The sequence below is a fragment of the Morone saxatilis genome, unplaced genomic scaffold (assembly GCF_004916995.1).
Source record: "Morone saxatilis isolate NCDOM2014 unplaced genomic scaffold, NCSU_SB_2.0 Contig5, whole genome shotgun sequence".
NCBI lineage: Eukaryota > Metazoa > Chordata > Actinopteri > Moronidae > Morone > Morone saxatilis.
In genome coordinates this window covers 11,301,734-11,318,192 of record NW_023340095.1, presented here as the reverse complement: position 1 = coordinate 11,318,192, position 16,459 = coordinate 11,301,734, and the positions used below count along the sequence as shown (strand labels likewise).

Here is a 16,459-nt window from a genome sequence, read left to right as displayed (position 1 = left end):
CCTTTATCATAGTGCGACGATCCAACTCATTATGATATTATATATATATTCTTTCACACAAGTCGACGTCCTTTCAGTTACTGAGCAACAGTGGCTGTTTCCTTACAATGGGATGAAACAATAGAGAATGCGTGTGTCTACCTTTTAAGGGGCTTTAACTTGTAATTGCACTAAGCCGGAGGGAATGGTGTCTCTTTCATTTTAATCACTGCTGCAGACAGCACTGGCAAGATGCATCCATCCTATGGTTAATGGCACATTTAAAACATGATTTTCCCCTCGGCCTATAAAACATTTCCATATAAAGTCATAAATTCACTATGATTTAGGTCGTCTATAGTACTTTCCTACGGCCTAATAAGCCTATGATTTACTTGGATTTATTAAAATATCAGGTTTATGAAGGGTACACTGAATTACTGGATTGGGAAAATTTAAGGCTTTGGCCTGTTTTTAATGTTGAATTAATGTTAGGTTTCCATTTGAGAAAACCACACATGACCTCATGCAAACCAACCAGTAGGTGGATCTGAAAAGCGAGCATTTAGTTTTCCTCTCCTCAGAGTCCTCTCCCATTTCTTACCACTTTGTTAAGATGCTTCTGTGCCAAATTGAATCGTTTTTTTTTACTGGTATTGATCGGCAGGTGGCGCCATTCATTCGTAATTTCATAAATAATTTGAATTAATCTTTTATAGTATGAGACGTTCAATTGCCAGTATTAATATATATTTTTTAAAATTGATAATTTTTTTGACTGAAAATAAAACACCTAAGCCAACATCATACATACAAAGACCAATTTAACCCCCCAATATCACCATAAATTGTTTTTTTTTTTAAAAGAATGTATTAAAAAAAAATAACTTTCCCACATCACTTAAAACATTTTTGATAATATGCATGTGGCTTAAGAAAATCCTAGATATTTAACAGCTGATGCATGTATTTACTAAAGAAGCAACTTGATATTTTGACTTTAAAAATCTGTAGACACCATCACCAAACACATACAGTCATGCCCATCTGATTTGCATACACCATCCACACAGGTGTCAGGTGTTCCACAGGTGGAAAAAACAGAGAAGCCTTACATGGGGGTGGCTGTGTTGCTTTGACACAGATTAATCTCAACAGTCTGACCTTTAGAATGGGCCAGTTTCTGTTATACTTTAGCCGCAAAGAAAACAAAATGCAGTGTAACCAGGATGCATACAATAAAAGTCATCAAAAATCTTGGCTCAGCAATCTGTAAACATGGTGGGATACCAGCCCCATGTCACATATTGTCCTGGTTTTCAGCATCATCTTTGACTAAATCATTTGTTATAAAAATACAATGAAAACCGTTTAAAAAAAGAAATGTGTTTATTAGTGTCATAGCAGAATGATTACATAAACATAAAAACAATTTCTCATTTAACACATTTATTATAAAAAAAATATACATAAAGCCTCAATTTGGGATTATTCCAGTAAACTGATTGTGTTTATTCTGAAAATGTAGCATATGCTGATGGAAAATAATCTCTGCACAACTTTTATATATATCCATATACATTTTCTACTCAGATGGATATTATAAAGGAAGGAACAGTATAACATGCATTGTGTAAGCTTATAGAAATGAGGATTTCGAGGATCAAACACGTTATTAAGAGTTGTCATTATTTGGTCAGTATTTTCCGTAAACATTGACCTGAGGAATTCTCTGAACTCTGGTCGATTATTTAGTGCAGTGACTTAATATCAGAAAAGTGGTGAGGCACATTGAATGTGGGCAGAGAGGGTCAAACAAGTTTGTTGTCCCTCCCCTGTTCTACTAAACAAATATTTGTACTAAGGCCATGTAGCCTGTTGATCTGCATGTGTTTCCTTTAAAAACACTTGTGTTTGCACTTGGTAGATCAGGTAGCTTGTGGGGGTGCCATGTTTCAGTCCTCCAAAGAGCTTCTATTGAAGAGTTCAAGAATTAAAAAGGCTCTACTGTAACAACAACTGTATCTTACTCATGGCACAAATGAAAAAATCTATATCAATTGAGAAAACTACCCCGACCTCGTCAACCCCTCACTGGTGCTACCCACGTGATCTGTACAATACAAGTACTTGGTCGTAAGCACTTTGGTCGGCTGATCAATAACAGCATAAAGACTGACTTCAGCATGAAGTGTATGAAATATATGAAAAAGTAGAAAAGGAAAGGTGAATATGTAGTGGTATCCTAAAGTGTGGTTCATGTTCCCTTTGCCCTACAGTCTGATTCCTTTCTGATTGATCACAACAAGAATTTCAGCTAATTCAGTTAATTGATTGAATTCCCAAATTCCCTAGTTTTTCTCCTTTGATTACAATGCACAATTGGAAGGCCAGGATGCTCTTGCATTGAGACAATTGAAATTTTGCAGACTTGCAGAGTGCCAATTAATTGTGTTTAGAAGTGTCAAATAAGACCAAACAAGGTGGTCACTGGTGCTATTTGTGACAAGTGTAGTTTTTTTCCCTCCATTCATTGCCTCTTTATCATCAGAGAACTGTGTTTTAAGTGATATCCCTATATGTAAGTAGACTCTCAAAAACAACACATGGAAAAGCACAAAACACTGTTTGTTTCAATTCCTCTGAGGCAAGTAACTCAAAAAATAGTCAAAAGAACCACTGATTGAAATGCGCAGCTTCTCATGACTAAATTTTGCTATTTTCAAGGTGACAGATGAGTCAAGAAAAGCACAACGACTCAAATACACTGCACAGCTCTTCCCACCGCGCAACTATCATGCATTATTAATTCAGGATTTTCCTCTTGGACATGCTGTCAGCTGTGCAACCAATTCAGGAAAAAGTATTGAAAACATGGATCATCTGCAGTATGAAAGTCACTTCAGCAGAGTGCCAAGAAAAAAGTACGGTTAAGACACTTTGATTTAAAAAGGCATGGATCTAATGAATTACTTTTTTAAATAAATGTGTGTGAGAGACCGAGAGAGAAAAGGAGACAGACTCATTCTTAAATTCAGCGTAACAAACAATTTGAAGGCAGTATTTGGGCTTCCTTGGCCATCTCTGTGAAACTGCAGTTGAATGATTGGCTGATGGTCTCACTCTGAACAATTTGATACACTATTGCTTTGGTGCAAGAGAACGATTGGCTGGAAAGTGGCTCACATTTTGTTGAAACACTCCTTAGCATTGGACCACACCTGGATTCCCTGAGACAGAGAAAAGAAGCAATTTTGAAACAAAGACAACAAATAATGGAGCTGCTGAACAATCAATCACAAATTGTGTCCTTTTTAAGTAGGCAAGTATACAAGAACAAACACAAACTGAGAAGAAAAAGAAGACAAAAGAACCCCATACCTTCTTACACATGCTGATCTGCATAATGGCGTAGCTGATTAGTGCTTCACGCAAATCTTTGTCCTTCTGCTCCTTAAAACGTTCAATGTCTTCCCAGGCTGTTTGCACAAACTCTCTGAAGACACAATCACAAACAAAAACCAAAACATGCTATTTTCAGTCTATGAGGAAGAGTAGGCATGAAGGGGGAAGAACGTACACTGTAGAGGAAGAAGAAACTGAACAAACAATGTGGTAGTTGGCTTGCTCCTGATTTATGTTTTTATGATACTTCCTGCTTTTCTTTATTGATGCAGGTGGCTTTTCTTTTCAAAATGACTGAATAATATTACGTCTTTTAAATCGTACGCAGTGACTGACTTTGACTGTGTAACTCCATCCACCACTTTTGGAAAAACTAATCAGGTATCTGTTTTCTTGTTATTGATAATCATGTCTGAACAGCAGCAACCACTTCGGTTCCAAAGTTGTGGTGGTGATACATACTCCATGGGTTAAAAGAATAAATCAGTCAACATCCAAATTAAAGATTGATTTATTGGTGTTGTATAGCTTACTTGCACTCTGTGTTCTTCTCCATGACCGTTTCCTCTCCCTCCTGGATACTCTGATCCAAGGCTGCCAACCGACTCTCCCTCTGCTCCTGACTCTCTTGGCCGAACAGTTTACTGGTCATCCCCTTCAGTGAAAAGACGCGCACTGTCTGCACACACACATTCATAAAGACACACAGACACACACGAGTTAACTGATGTTTTCATCAAATTGGACCACTAAAATGTTTTAAAACACCTAATTCTGCTGATTCATTTTTTTGAGCTCGACAATTTGGACAACTAACTTGGCATAGCGAGTGTGTGTGTGTGTATAGCACTTGTGTATTTGCCCAGGATGTGTAGGAGAAAGTGAGATATAGTGACATAACAAGTGTGTGAGTCCTAGTGTGTTACCCCAGTAGCCAGCTCTTCTTTCTGTTGCTTCTTATGGGCGAGGTCCTGAACTGCCATCTCCAACTCATACTGGATCAACTCGTGTTTCCTGCATACTGACCTTAATTCACAAATGGACAATTGTTTTAAAATTTTATTTAAAAAATGTAAAAATTTGTAATTCTAATCCATTTTTTTCCTACCCATATAGTGTTATTACAACAAACAGACATTATGCTTCAACTACTGCTAATAATAAAGTTAGACATAACTGATTTCCATCCAGTCGAGGAGCCAAACATAAGTGTTGGTTAACAACTACAGGTCTGCATTATGTGCTCTGCTCGAAGACGGTGGTTTAAATAAGCAAATAAGCATTTGCGTTGGTGCTGCTGCATGTTGTTTTGAATGAGGATAAAGACAAACATGAGACAGAAGCAGAACAAGTGAGTGCAGCTTTGAAAAAATTAACAATGACCAATGCCCTGAACCAGGAGGGGGAATATATACTATATGCATATGTAGGGCGGCAGTAATTATTATTTTCATTATCAATTCATCTGCAGCATGTTTTCATGATTAATAACTGTCTATAAAACATAAGAAAACAGTGAAAAATCCACATTCTATGATACAACGCGACACCATCAAATGTCTTGTTTTGTGTGAAAAGCAGCAGATTCTCACATTTGAGAACCTGGAACTGCCAAATGTTTGGTATCTCTACTTGTAAATTATTCAGCTAATCAAAAACCCTCCAGCAGGATTCATATATTTACACTGTATGATGCCTTAATGTCAATTCTATCGGTCTTTCAATCCTGATAGGACCATCAGCCAAATTCACTAATACTGCGTTGTTAGGCCCGATAAAGGTATGTGTTTCCCCTTTTTAAAAACACATAAAAAACACTTACCTGACAGCCTCAGTGTAGAACAGGTATTCTTTCAGCTGGTCAGCATAGTGCTCCTCCTCCTCAAGAATGTCATCTATTGATGCAGCATACCTGTGCACATATGAAGCATTCATAAGCAAAAAAAAAGAATGTGTGAGAATGTGTCTAAGTTAGTAGTTTAACGACTGGTCTATTACTGCTTTAGCAAACACATTAAAGTATTAGCTAAACTTTGAGTATATGAGAGGGTACACTAGTTGGAGATCATCTTTAATCTACTACTTACGTGTCCATGTGGTGGCCAGCACTCTGTAGGCCATCTCCCATCTCTTTTTCTATAGCGCTCCACTCACTGGAGACACAACAATGAAATGTGTCAATCAAACATGGTGCTTTGTGTGTCGCCATTTGCACATAAATGTATTCAAAAATGGCTGATCATCCGTGTTTATAAGCTAAGCATCACAAGCATACAATTTATCTGTATACTACATGTAAAATAAGTGTACCTCTATTTCCTTATGCCATAAAATGTAAGATTTTTTGCGTGATTTACAATATGACACAGCTTACATGTTTCTATAAGCAACTGTGTAGATCAAAGGTAGCTGGATAAACCAAATGACATTTAATTGCAACTTATTTTGTTTAAATCTAGTGCCCTCTTTTAGGGAAAAACTATTATTTTATTCATGTAGAAATGCAGTTACATGTTTCTATGTATGTTTCTCACCTAAAAACTCTGCCGTAGTTACCGTGGACCTTGTAAACACCATACAGCCTGTCTGCTACTCTCTAGAATAAAGACAATGAAATCAGCCATGAACAGTTACATAATTTAAATAATACGTTGCTATAAATAAATAAATAAAAAAGCCAGAAAAATGAATCCAGAACAGTACTGGTTCATAAATAAATGTAGGAAGTGCTCGCACAAGCTGACTGTGCACTATTTGCCCAGGACAAAATGGCAGAGAGCAGAAGTAATTGATGAAGAAAGTCAAAAAGAATCTAGCAATTTTCTCAGGAGTTAGCAGACTGAATGTCAGTGAAATATGGACAACCACGTTATACAATGCAGTATGCCAAACACGTAAACCACTGGCCAGAACCTAGGCAGACATTTAAATATAGGCGTGTGTGTGTGTGTGTGTGTGTGCACATGCCAAAACTCACCGCCCGCACCCTGAGTAACTGAGAGATGACAGTGTTCAGTTCATCACTGTACTGTTTCAGTGCTGTGAATCGCCTGAAGAACACAAGAAATGGATCATAACTACAACAGTGTTTAAATGAACCGAAGCAACTGTATTTCAGTTTGTATCTAATTATGATACCTCTTTACTACCTTTTTGGTCACTGTAATCATTCATTTTTAATCCAGTCCACTCATTAAAAACTCTTAAGAAAGTAACTGACTAAATCTCCTGCTTAGTATAAACCCTAGCAAAATTGGCAAACTAATGAAAAGTAAACTTTATTTTTGGAAAAAGCAACCTGTCTGTTATACACCTACTTGTCAGGGTTCTTGACTCTGAACATGGCACTCAGAGACTTTAGTCTGGAGTCCACCTGGTAGGGAACAGAATTACACACACATTAAGGGAGACTTTTTTTGCATAGAGTAGAAGCTATGAAGAGGTAGACGTTAGTTAACAACTAAATTCTCAGTAAAGTGACTCAGCTGGTCCCTCCTGCTAAATTGATTGTACTTGCCAATGTACTATGCAACTTGCAAAGTGTACTAACTGCATACCTTGTCTTGGAAGCCTGTGTCCAAAACCTCTTCCCTCCATCCCTTCTCCTGAGGACAGATGACACATGACAGACAGGATTATGAAGTATACTCTATAACAATGGGGCTTTCCAGCAGACAGTTGCGCTACAATAAGACACAACAGGGGGCTACGCTGAAATGAGCATGCTGCTACAAATCCAGAAATTCAGTTTAAAAGGTGCATCAAATGGCAAGACTCTGCAAGAATGGAAATAATTATGATTAATGGTGTCATCGCAGAGGCCTCCCGCCAAAAAACGGTTCAGCCTCTATTTTTTGCCACTACAGCGTGATATGACTTATGAATGGATCTGCCTTATCTCTGTTCTTAATCTTTTTTTGTATCTTACCACCAGGGCAGCTTGTTTTGCCAGAGTGCTATCATAGTGCTGTCAGTTTGAGATCCCTGTCAGACTGTGATTGTGCGAGGGTGTGCATGCCAGCATTATGTATGGCAGAAGACTTCAATGGGACAGTAAGTGGAAGTTCGAGTGCTAACCTCCGTCAGAAAGAGGAAGAAGATTTTGTCGTTGGAAAGGACTGGATGTGATGCAACGCGCAGCAAGAAGTTTTCCAGGCCGACTCTCCGTCGCTCAACAAAGTCTGGGTCGAGGTTATCTGCTGACAGCTTGTGCCACACAAACTCCGCCTACAAAAAGGCACAATTCAAGGAGTAAAACAGAAAAAGTGACAAAAACACAAGGGCGTATATCTCCTACTAGGAAGAAACTGAGAGCAAACTAAGTCAGACTGATTAAATGTCATTAACCAACAACAGAGGAAGTAGTATGAAGTCATCAATCACAGGGTGTCACTCACCCTTTTCTCTGGTAGTGGAGGGATGATGATGTAAGGGTAGGTGACCAGGAGGTACATCCTGAGCAGCTCAAACTCGCTGTAGCGTCTCCACAAAGTGTCGGGCGTGGCAGGCGTACCCCCCTCTGGGACAGATTCAGCTGGCCTGCAGACAGACAAATTGGAATAAACAGTATTTTTGTTACACAGAAGTGTAAAGACACTGGAGCTACTGTTGTTCAACGTGACGCACAATGAGTCACTTTGACTTTGCCAACTGCCTGTCCTGAGAATGGGAAGGAGATAAATAATCTTGTCAGAGGCATTGTGATTAGCTTTTTCAGCACCTATGGACACAACTCACAGTAACAGTAACAAGGTCTAACAAGGTAGTTAGGCAATCAGTGCCAGCTTTTCTCCTCCTTGATCTTGTTCCGCTTAACTGGATTAAATAAGCAACCTTAATAAGTGTACAAGTCTTTATTCTACCCACTGAGAAAGGCTTTGCGCTGTGCACCGTTACGGAACTTTAAGTTATGGACAAACACTGTAACATCAAAATTACAGCTGCAGTTAGCATATTTTGTCAAGGTATAACAATATTGTCATGTCAAAAAGCTAATATCTAGCATTAAAATCCAATAAAATAAGATACCCAGAGCTTCACAGTCCTGTTGATGCTGCCAAACTACATCCTTTCAATGAAGCATATGGCTTCATAAGGACACAGTGAAATAAAGTTGTGCACAAGAAAGCAAATATGTCCTGTAGGTGTCCACTCTTCTTGTCATATTGATGTGTGCATATGCTGTAACTGAGGATCCAGTTATATGTATATATATAGGTATTATGTATAGTGAGAGGGTATAGTTATATGAGGGTAGAGAAGTGACGAAGCGAGCGAACCTGCCGGTGCTAGTGAGAACGAGTATAGGTTTCCTGCATGTTAACGGTGTTCTTCCCTGTTCTCTTCTCCGCCTCCGCCACATTTATCTCCATTTTCCTCAACAGAGCTGTCCCTCTCTCCACCATCTACACAGACACAAACACAAACACAGTTATTGACAGGAAAAACATAAAAGGTACGTGACAGATATAAGATGGAGGTGCAGGGAAAGAGTGTGGTTCGATCTTCCACTCAAGTTGTATTATATAGTAATCGATTGTATTGTAAACACAGTGTGTGCACACAGAGGGGCAGGCGGCTCATGTTAGACTGAACATACAGTAACACTGGGCTTCTTTACACAGGGAAATGACAGGAGTGTGCAGGTCACAAGACAAGATAGTAACATTATTACTGTACCGCCAAAGAACTACTAAATAACTACTCGTTGCTTGTGAATGCGGAAATTGACCCCATTCTCACAAGAAACCAGTGTAATGAAGACACAACGAGGACTTGTGTTTTAAACCTGCTAAACTAAACTTTAGGCTTACTGTTTAGACTTGCTAGCTCGCAAGCTAACGTCAGGAGAAAAGTTTACAAGGTAGCTTCGAAGCCACTTTTAATTAACTCGTTAGATAACTTTGTAAATAGTTACATGCAGCTTTGAAGCCAGCCAGGTTAACATGCCCCCTCCTCAAACAAATGCCTTTTTGAAACGCTCCATGATACATTATGACACAAACTTAGCTAACGTGAACTGACTGATGCATTAGGCCTGCTGGGGAAAGTTTTCACTCGTGCAATCAGCCTTTTAAAGCCCACAAATGTTTGCCATAGAGACCAACAGAGAGTACGACCGTGTTTATGATGTTGTTTTCGGATTCCGCTGAAGTGATATCGGTGTTACAGATCACAGCTACTTCTTCGCCACTTGCAGAGTCTGCCATCATCCTCTTCGGTTGTCAGCTGAGCTGGCAGGGCAGTAGTTTCCTCTGCTCTGCGCATGCGCGTTCCAGGCTGAGGCCAGAGGGTCTGTGGCCAGTTTTATTTTTTTTTATACTGACTAATCTAATGGCGTTAAATGATCAGTGTTCGTCAGATCATAAAGGACTTGACGAATTAAAATAAATAATAACGTATGAGATAAAGCAAAAAAATAATGATAAAGATTAAATGAGTAAAAATGACATTTAATCAGAATCATCTGGCATTAGTTTAATTTTGTGATGTACTTAATGTAAAAATGCAGCTAGAGGTAAGTAATAAGACGTTCAGTTTGTACTGAAATTGCTCCGGTGGACAATTTTCTATTCAGCACAACTAAATCGTAATTCCCCTCTGTTTATGTGCAGGTATTACAAAATCCATAGTGGAAATGATGATGGTTCAAACTGGTGCACGTTTGAAGGCGTTCAGTTAATGGTTTCTGAAAGTTTCCATGCAGTTGTGCTGAACTAGTGAACCCATTACCCTCCTTTGGCATCATTTGCATCCTCATTTGATGGTTTTCTTTGCCAATGCTGACATCTACTGGTGGGATTTTGTTTGGGGATTTGTTTATTTCCATTTTATCCCCATTTTGTTGGCAACTTTGGAGAAAAAAAATATGACCCTTGAATATTTGTGAAATTACCATTACCAATTGATTTAGATGGCAGATCTCAAGTAAATATTTTACCCACTGAATGATTACCAAATAGTTAGGAGGAGGCAGTACTTGTGTCCATGGACCTAAACAGTGATACTAGATTAATACCTGAACATGCTGTGAGATTATACCATACATTTAAAAAAAACAACACAAATGCAAATTTTATGGCTGTTTATCATTGCTGACATTTTGTTCGACAATGAAATTCTGACAAAAAGTGCCGTAAGTGATGAATTTCCTCACTGTGGTGATATCATTTGGTCCCCCTCTCATTGGTTGTAGATAGTTGTGGGCCCAGATGTGAATGAGAGGGATGCGGTATGCCTCAGGCTAGTAAACAGCACAGAAACACGGCCTTTTAGTTCCTGTGGTCACGCTGTTGTGCAGCGTTTAATGTTTAAAGAGAAGGGTGGAGCAGCATTTAGTAAGGAAGCATTTTATATAGATGCCACTGGGCATGGAGTGGGGTGTTGGAGTGTTGTGGGATGCTGGGTGGATGAAAAAGAGAAAGAGAGAGAAGCGAAGCAATGCACTCAAGGGGAGAGAAGGTATAAAGGTGAGATGGATTAACATAATGATTGATTGTAAAATGATCAATGACACAGAAGCTGCAGATTTGGACGGATGGATGGAGTGATGGTGGGATGCGGTTTCAGGCTGCAGCGTGTCAGGAAACCCAAAGCCTGCGCTGTGACCAGCCGTAGTCACAGCAACAGCATAGTTACCATTCTTTCCTGCCACTGACCTCAAACCAGCCACCGCCACTTCCTGTCCGCACACACGGGCAAGCAAACACACACATATGCACACGTGCACACACCTCTAGCCCTTTTTGGCTGACTGTAATCGGCCATTTGACAACTTTTTAAAGCCCTCTGACAAACACTCTAAAACACTAAGCTACTATAATATATATATAGTGTGTCTGTGTGTGCGTGTGTGTGTGTGTTCCTGTCTTGTCTATATTTGGAAGTTCTGACCTAAAGCTGCTGAGTGACTATAATTTAGATGAGTATGTGTATATTGAGTCATGGTCAACATTTTTAGAGACAAACAGGTATATTACTGGTAATTGTTGTTGATAATAATGATCAAATGGATATTGGCAAAATACTATTTTAAAAATAGAAAAACGGTTGGTATTACAAATTATTTTCAAATATGAATGTGCTTGTTCAATGAGTGTTTTCAGGCTTGTTGCCTAGAAAAAAACCTCTTTAGTTCAGGTTTATTTGACTTTATCTGTAATTCAAATGAATTTTTGAAGTTCAACTGTTGAGCAGCAGAGGGTAGCAAACATCCAGTAATGTCGAACAAGCTATGGTGCATCAGATGAGAATCAGTGTCAGTATGCACAGTGCTACCGGTGCTACGTGATGAGGTTGGGCACACTGTAATATGAGTATGAAATAATGTTTCTTTTACAGGAGACATTTCAACTTGACGTAGCAGTAAAAGAAAAGGTGAATAACAATAACGATAGATCGGTTCAATTCAAGTGTGCCAGTAAACTACAACAGTGTGACAGTGAGCCAGCATGAAAGAAAAATAGGACCTTGAAACTGAAGCAGGATAATGGAATTCAGCCATTATTAATTAACTTTTCCTACTGTGACATCAAAATACCTTTCCTGAAAAAGGCCTACGGCTACTACTAATGTGTTATTATATATTATTTAAATGCTGGACACAATCCGGCAATAAGATCTACTGTAAAATTTGATAATTTTCAAAGTATTGCACTATAAACAATATTCAACAATTGTATTAATGTGTAAAATTAACATTACTGTGTATAAATGTGGATAGTGTATATATAGCTATTCCACACACTCATCCCATGGGTTCACTTGTTCATATACTATTCCAGAGTTGTGGATATGTACAAGTATTGCAGTATTATTGAGTATTCTACAAATGAGTATGCTGTATTTAGGGTGTGTATGTGTGTGTGTGTGTGTTGGATTGTATGTGTCGATTTTGCAATTTAATGTCTGAAAAAGGAAAAATTGCATCAAATGTTAATATTTATTTGGTCAGAGGTTGAGTCTCATTACTGCTGATTAGCACCTTTCGGTCTTTGCATATCTCTGGAGCCAGTTTTCAGGGGCAAATATCAACACTACACAAGTACATTCATGCCTTCTCCTTGTGACCAGTCAATCTGCCATGTAAAGTTATTTGTTTTTAGATCAGAATTTTTTCGGATAATTTCTAAATAATGTCATCATTACTTTAGATACATTCAAATATGTGATTTGTATCAGATATCTGGTTTATAGGAAGTTTTAGAAAGTTGCGCTTTGTATGCGTGTTTATGTGTGTATGTGTGTGCATGCTGCCTACAAGGCTGGTCACGAAGGTCATAAAGAGGAAGTCCTTGCGGTCAGTATAAAGGAACACATGTTTTGCTTCATGTCATAGTCTCCGTCCTTCATTTTCCTCTCCTTCATCCATCTATTCTTGCCTTTGACAGTGGTGGAAAACTCATACAGTGTGTCCTGTGGGCCTGTATTTGTGTGGGTGAGCCTGTATGGTATATACATGTGTATGAAATGCCATAATGAAGTAAAGTCTCGTTGGTTCTGAGTTATATTGTTTATTTTTACCTTGTTATGAGAATGTCCATTTTCCCATTGATGGTAAATACAGTGCAGTCATTCTTGCTGAGGTCGTCTGCACTTGGGATTACCTACAATTAAAGAAAACATTTGTATCTTTTTCATCTTCTTCATGATGCTGTTTAAATAAATCCTATTTTAACAGTTCATAACGTTGTTATTATGTAAGTGCATTTCACACAAACTGACCTCTTTCTAACGTCCACCAACATTTAGATCAATAAACAAATAATATTTAAAATTATTATTTAATAGTTTTCCATATTTCTACCCTTATAGCAGCAAGTTTGTGATACGTAAATTAGAAGAAATCCACACAATGCTCATAGTTTCACATTCTAAACTGAGACATAAGAGGACAGATCATACATCTTTTTAATTATTAGAAGCTTTACTTCTGTTTAAATACTTGTAATACATTCAACATTGCTTTAAAAATATCTTCTTTCCTAATTTCTACTACACATTTTAAAAAACTTTCCCCAGTTTTCTCTCTCCCATCCATCACCAGGGTGTTGACAAATTAAGACATGCAAGTCTCATTGAACGCTTCTCTGCATGAGTGATGCTGCTCTCCAACAAGCTTACACATGCACACTTGCATGTGTACGCATTTACTGTACTGTATATGGGCACTTAGTCTCACACACACACATGCAAACACACATGCAGAGTGTGAGCAATGCAGTATAATAAGCAGCGTGGCAGCAATGTGGTCAGCTTTGCCCCATGTGCAATCGTTGAGAAGCCACATGAAGGCTTCTGGGTATTAAAGGACAAGCCTTGGTTGGCTGGGAGGGAATCTGTCATGCAACAAGAAAACTGTGTTTTTCACCCTTTTTTCCCTCTTTCATTTCTTCTCAATCCCTTTTTTTTACCCCTCTTCCCAAGTTCTGTCTTTCACCAAATTCTCTCTCTCGCTCTGCCCACTTTTTTTTCCTCCTCCTTCATTTCTTTCATTCTGTGGCATATTAGACTCAGTTGTAATACTCTCCAGCTTAAAATGCTTAGACCACTGGAATGTTCCGTCAAAGAGGTGGGCGGACCCGGGGGGCGGGACAGACCAGCATAACCAATTAAGGAGGAGATTGAGGTAAGACAGACAGCTTCTAAATGGTGTAATAACAACCTACTAAAATGTAATTACAATGCAATAGCAATAGACACTTCTAATGACAGGATGTATATGCCAATGTGATTTCCTAATTATGGCCTTTGCATAATGGGTGACTGTTAACATGGCGTGGAGATTATAGAGAGGTGTCTGAATGCAAAAATTCAACCACAGGGACTTGTAACAGTGTTGAAGGGCATAATGGCCACTCAGAAGTCCTGCCAGGTATTGATCACAATAGGTAGGTTAGGATGTTTGAGAGGGAGTCTGAGAGTGAATGAGTTAGTTAGTGTGAGCTTGAGTGCCACCTATCCATTTGTCTATTCATGTGTCCATCCCAGTCAATGTTTTTAATTGTCTAACAAGACTATCTTGTTATTGATTCAGGTTTTTGCTTTAAGTTTGACCTATTCCTCTGTCGGTCCAATTTCCTTCCTCACAAAGCGCTCATGTCCATCCACTGTCCATCTGTCTTTCAGTCTGTCTACATGTGATGCTGCCATCCATCTGTCCATCCATCCATCTATCCCTCCATCCATCCTTCCATCTCTAACAAGAGGAGTGGATGGTGGCGTCCATTATTACAGAGCATCCCAGAATAGAGTCTCGTTTTATTACAAGTCCCTCTGGTCGTCGTGGCTACCCAAATTACAGGCCAGGCTTCTCACACATAAAAAAGGTTGCGCTGCCGAAAACCAGCCACCTCAATAAAGGATGGATTAGAAAATCCTTTGCTTTTTTCCCTTCCTTTCCTTTTTGAAAGGTTTTCTGTACATTTTTTTCCCTCTGGTGTTTTGTTTTATGTTGGGGTGCAGCGGTCTTCTTCAGTGGTTTTGCTCCCCGACCCATGCGGCGGGAAAATACGCTCACTTGTGGGTTTCTGGGAAGGCAGTGGTGGACGAAACATCTGCTGGGAGCAAGATGTATGTAAGTGTGTGTGTGTGTGTGTGTGTGTATGTGTGTGTATGTGTGTGGAGGGACACTGCCCTGGCATCCTGTTCAAGTTTACAGATCTGTTTGAGTGTTAGAAAAATAGCAGGAGATAGTGAGACAAACACTCAATATGAGTATTGTTTTGTAGTTTTGAAAGACAAGGGGCCATGTAAAGTTTGGTTATTTAATAATAGAATATCTATTGAAAAGTGTAGAAAGGTACAACACTTTCAATCAATTCTATACATTGACTTTCACATACTATTTTCAAGTTTAAAACCTTTAGATAACCGATACAGGAATATACAGGAATATCTCTGTGGCCCCTATGTTTGGTGTATCTGTCCAACATTGCAAAATTACATGTTAATTGTTCACAATTTGAATGGTAAGCAACATTTCAGGTGAGATAAGTTACACTGCCAAACATTCAAAGCTCCATCATTCCTAGAAATACAGCTGACAAACAGCAGACATGATAAGGCGCAATATGAGTAGTGAAGATGTTTATAAAATCTTTAACAATTTGCTCATATGTGGCAAGCTGACTTGTGTTATGTTGCATCAACAAATACTAAATAGTTAGCTTGTGTGAGAAGCATTACTTCATACATACCTGTCCAATAAATACTCTACATTAATATTGAAGTTTTTAATGGTGTAAAGCTTCCTTCATCCATTAAATGCTGCACCGATGTTTTGAATTAGTTTAGAGCACATGGTGGATGATGATTCAGGGGACCTGGGAATCTGTAGGATTACAAATACTCAGAGCTGGGGCAACTTTATTTCAGAGTGACGAGTGACAGGAATTGATCTGGTTGGACCGTTACTGGCAGCAGTACTTGATTAAGTATTCTTTGGTAAGGTGTTATATGATATTAAACATTGATTTCCACCTAACTCATCACAAGTGCATGATATTCCATTTTACTTGCCTTTCAAGACCCCTTTGAATCCTTGACTTTATCAATAGTACATGGTCAAGTTTCTCTGAAACTAGAACAAAAACCTCCATATCAAAGTCTCAGTTTCTGGCCAGAGCATATTTTAAGTTATTTTAAGGTACACTTTAAGGTACACTTTGACAGGTTTGGGATGATTTGTCTCCATGTTCCGAAATCAGTGTAAATATGTACAAATATATGCGATACAAAGCTTTATCGTATTGATTTTGCTCTGTTTGACTGTATTGTCAGTATACTGCTGTCTCAAGATCTATTTGATCTACTTTTTCACAGCAGGACCAAATGGGGCTTGTCATGGCCTGAGTCATCTTCCACCAATGATTCAGAAGCAGTGCTTCCTTGATTGGAAATGTTACCAGCTGAAATATTATACCCGTTGGTTCACCAAAAAATGTTAAACCCAGACTGTCTATTTTAAACCTTCTTCCCAACCATTACAATATGTCTGTGAATTTAAGTACATTTTTAACAATTTATATATTGTGGAGTTCTGTGTATAGTAATGTGTAGTAATAATAGTAACTAT

At 38.6% G+C, this 16,459-nt stretch overlaps 1 protein-coding gene across 1 annotated transcript; it reads right to left on the bottom strand.

Annotated features, from left to right (window-relative positions):
- Positions 1 to 1,349: 1,349 nt before the first annotated feature.
- On the bottom strand, positions 1,350 to 9,709 carry LOC118339229 (sorting nexin-4-like). Its single transcript, XM_035676798.1, has 14 exons — positions 9,504 to 9,709; positions 8,681 to 8,789; positions 7,782 to 7,939; positions 7,462 to 7,611; positions 6,942 to 6,989; positions 6,702 to 6,757; positions 6,362 to 6,434; positions 5,919 to 5,980; positions 5,472 to 5,537; positions 5,207 to 5,296; positions 4,311 to 4,410; positions 3,918 to 4,063; positions 3,361 to 3,475; positions 1,350 to 3,209 (listed from the first exon to the last, which is right to left on the bottom strand). Exons 1-14 carry the CDS (start codon positions 9,594 to 9,596, stop codon positions 3,162 to 3,164), a joined length of 1,314 nt encoding a protein of 437 aa, XP_035532691.1. The 5' UTR covers positions 9,597 to 9,709; the 3' UTR covers positions 1,350 to 3,161.
- Positions 9,710 to 16,459: the final 6,750 nt, after the last annotated feature.

Bases quoted from the DNA above. Each gene is read 5' to 3' on its own strand.
- LOC118339229 (XM_035676798.1), bottom strand. From the start codon at position 9,596: ATGATGGCAGACTCTGCAAGTGGCGAAGAAGTAGCTGTGATCTGTAAC. The intron at 7,612-7,781 runs GTGAGTGACACC...GCCTTTTTGTAG, and splicing joins CTCCACTACCAGAGAAAAGG to GCGGAGTTTGTGTGGCACAA. The intron at 6,758-6,941 runs GTATGCAGTTAG...GTTCCCTACCAG, and splicing joins ACACAGGCTTCCAAGACAAG to GTGGACTCCAGACTAAAGTC.